General features: G+C 49.4%; 1 protein-coding gene across 1 annotated transcript; it reads right to left on the bottom strand.

The window, feature by feature from the left end:
• Nucleotides 1–307: 307 nt before the first annotated feature.
• On the bottom strand, nt 308–2,501 carry ras (Inosine-5'-monophosphate dehydrogenase ras). Its single transcript, XM_089234159.1, has one exon. It carries the CDS (start codon nt 2,098–2,100, stop codon nt 571–573), a length of 1,530 nt encoding a protein of 509 aa, XP_089090285.1. The 5' UTR covers nt 2,101–2,501; the 3' UTR covers nt 308–570.
• Nucleotides 2,502–2,719: the final 218 nt, after the last annotated feature.

The following is a 2,719-nucleotide window of genomic DNA, read 5'->3' as shown; positions in this document are numbered from 1 at the left end:
CACCGCAGGGTAAAACTACAATAAACACATTGCGTAAATTCTAAATCCATTCCTCACATGAAATTTCAACAATGTCATCACTAAATTTTTTTTACACTGAAAAAATTTATTTTTTTCACTATCAAAAAAAAAAAAAAAAGGGTTCAACAACATGGAAAAAAATGACATTATCTCAATGATAACATGCATTTAGAAGGGGGAAGGGAATGTCATAATTGGACAAATCAAATTATTTGTCGTGAAATTAAAAAGAAAAAAAAATTGTTAAAATTTTCCAAAAGCGAGAAAAAGGCTCTCGAAGGATTGCAAAAAAAAAAAAAATTTGACAACTGCTAAACTTGCAGTTTTTTTTTAACATGATAGAAAATAAATGAGTTTTAAAATACAGTTTTTGTTTTCCACGATTATACTATGTATCACCATTTTCATGTTGACATGAATGACACGTGCATAACATGTTGATTTTGTTTTTTTTTGGCACACATGTTCATCATCACACATGTTCAATTTGAATGTAAAGATTTGACACAAGTCCACAAAAAGTTCATTAAAAAAAAAATTAGAGTTCATTTAGAAGAGCTTCTTCTCGTAGGAATGCAGTCCGTGGATCCCACCTTCGGCCTGGGCCGACAGGGTGCGCTTCTCGAACCGTAAATGTCCGCTGTAGGTCATGTCCTTGAGGATGGACAGACTCCGGGCGCCGATGTCCTGGCACCCGTACTTGATGCCGCTGATGAGGTATGGCACGAATCTGTGGATGGACCCTTTGTCCGGGATCGTCCCAGATACTCCCTGGGCGACCCGGACCTTATCTTGGTCGCCCGTGTGGTACCTGTCTCGGCTCCCCTGGCCTTCCTTGGAATCCATGGCGTCCAGGGATCCCATGCCTCGGTACTTCTTGAGCCTCACGCCGTCGGAGTAGAAGTAATCCCCCGGTGATTCGGACGTCCCGGCGACCATGGATCCCATCATCACCGTGGAAGCGCCGAGTGCCAGCGCCTTGATGATGTGCCCGACGGACTTGATCCCGCCGTCCGCGGTGATCGGCACCCCGAACTTCCTGGCGTACTGGGCGACCTTGTAGACGGCGGTGCCCTGCGCCCTACCGCAGGCCATCACCTCCTGGGTGATGCAGATCGACCCGCTGCCCATGCCGACCCGCAGGCCGTCGACGCCGGCGTCGATGAGGTTCTTGGCCTGGGTGGCGCACACCACGTTGCCGCCGATCAGCTGGATCTTGGGGTAGGTCTTCTTGATGTGCTTCACCATCGCGATCTGGTAACTAGAGTTACCCTGGGAGGAATCCAGCACGATGACGTCGACACCGGCGTGGAACAGGAGATCCAGCCTCTGCTTATCGTGCTCCCGCGTCCCGATCGCGGCACCCACCAGCAGCTGTTTGTTCGCGTCCTTGGACGCGTGCGGGTAACTCCGGCTCTTCTTCAAGTCGGTCCGGGCCATGAGCGCCACGAGCTCGTCGTTCTCGTTGACGATCGGCAGCTTGCCCTTCTTGCTATGCTGCAAGATCTCGTTGGCCTCCTTCAACGTCACGGTGGACGCGGCCGTGACCAAACTCTCCCTCTTGGTCATCACCTGGGACAGCGGGACGCTGTGCATATCCTCACCCATGAAGTCGATATCCCTCGAGGTCACTATACCGAGCAGCTTGCCACCGATCTGACCATTATGGGTGATCGGCACGCCGGCGAAACCCATGCTCTTCTTCATCTTGAACACGTCGCCCACGGTCTTCTCGGGATCGAAAACCACCGGGTCCCTTATGAACCCGTGCTTGTACTTCTTCACCTTCATCACCTCGTTGGCCTGGAATTCCGGGGTGCAGTTGTGGTGGATGATCCCGATGCCGCCCTGCAGGGCCATCGCTATAGCCATCTCGGATTCCGTCACGGTGTCCATCGGCGACGAGACCAGGGGTGCCTGTAGGGTTATGTTCTTGGTGAGCGGCGACGACAGGGACACGTCATCGGCGGCGAAGTCGATGTATCCCGGCAGGATCAGGAAGTCGTTGTAGGTCAGTCCTTCACCGACGTTGAACATTTCATCGCAGGACAATCCATCAGCTAGATCGGAAGTCGACATGGCTATTGTAATCCGACTCAAAAAAAAATAATAATAATTCAAAACACGTGGTTATTTCAGGGGCGTGTAGTAGAAGCTCGCGATATTTCTTTTTATAAGTCCTCACTGCAGCTGCGGTCGAAACGGAATAGGATAACTCAGAACGACGAAGCCAATGAAACGACGAATACGGCTTCCGCGAGGTCTTGCACACACACACACACACGCGCGCGCTTTTATAAACAACACAACTGTCCTTATCAAATGCTGTTTAATGATAAGGCACTTATCCGAATACAGCGGCGGCGGCGGCTGTGACGAGTGAATAAGCGAGAGAAAGAGAAGCAAAAATTCACGGTCAACGATAGCTGTTGGAAGACCGCGCTGATAAACAGCTGTAGCAACCAACTCTCCACATCACATAATAAAAGAGAGAGAGAAAAACCGCTCCATAGTAAAAACGGGGGGGGGGGGGGAAAGAAATAAAAAGCAGACGACAACGAGAGAGAGAAGGGGGGAAAAAAACCAGTCAAACTTCTTTTCATGAATTCAACTTTCTTTATATAGTGTATCCGTTATTATTACTCTTTTTTTCGAAAAAAAAAGCAGACGACACAATGCTCCCCTTCACCTCATACCT

The sequence above is a fragment of the Pholcus phalangioides genome, unplaced genomic scaffold (assembly GCF_987345545.1).
Source record: "Pholcus phalangioides strain wild (caught in Gottingen) unplaced genomic scaffold, Ppha-v1.0 ptg000008l_1, whole genome shotgun sequence".
Classification (NCBI taxonomy): Eukaryota; Metazoa; Arthropoda; class Arachnida; order Araneae; family Pholcidae; genus Pholcus; species Pholcus phalangioides.
The sequence above is the reverse complement of the archived record's forward strand: the minus strand, read 5'-3'. Positions and strand labels throughout refer to the sequence as shown.

Excerpts from the sequence above, each read along its gene's own strand:
- ras (XM_089234159.1), bottom strand. The coding sequence starts at position 2,100 with ATGTCGACTTCCGATCTAGCTGATGGATTGTCCTGCGATGAAATGTTC.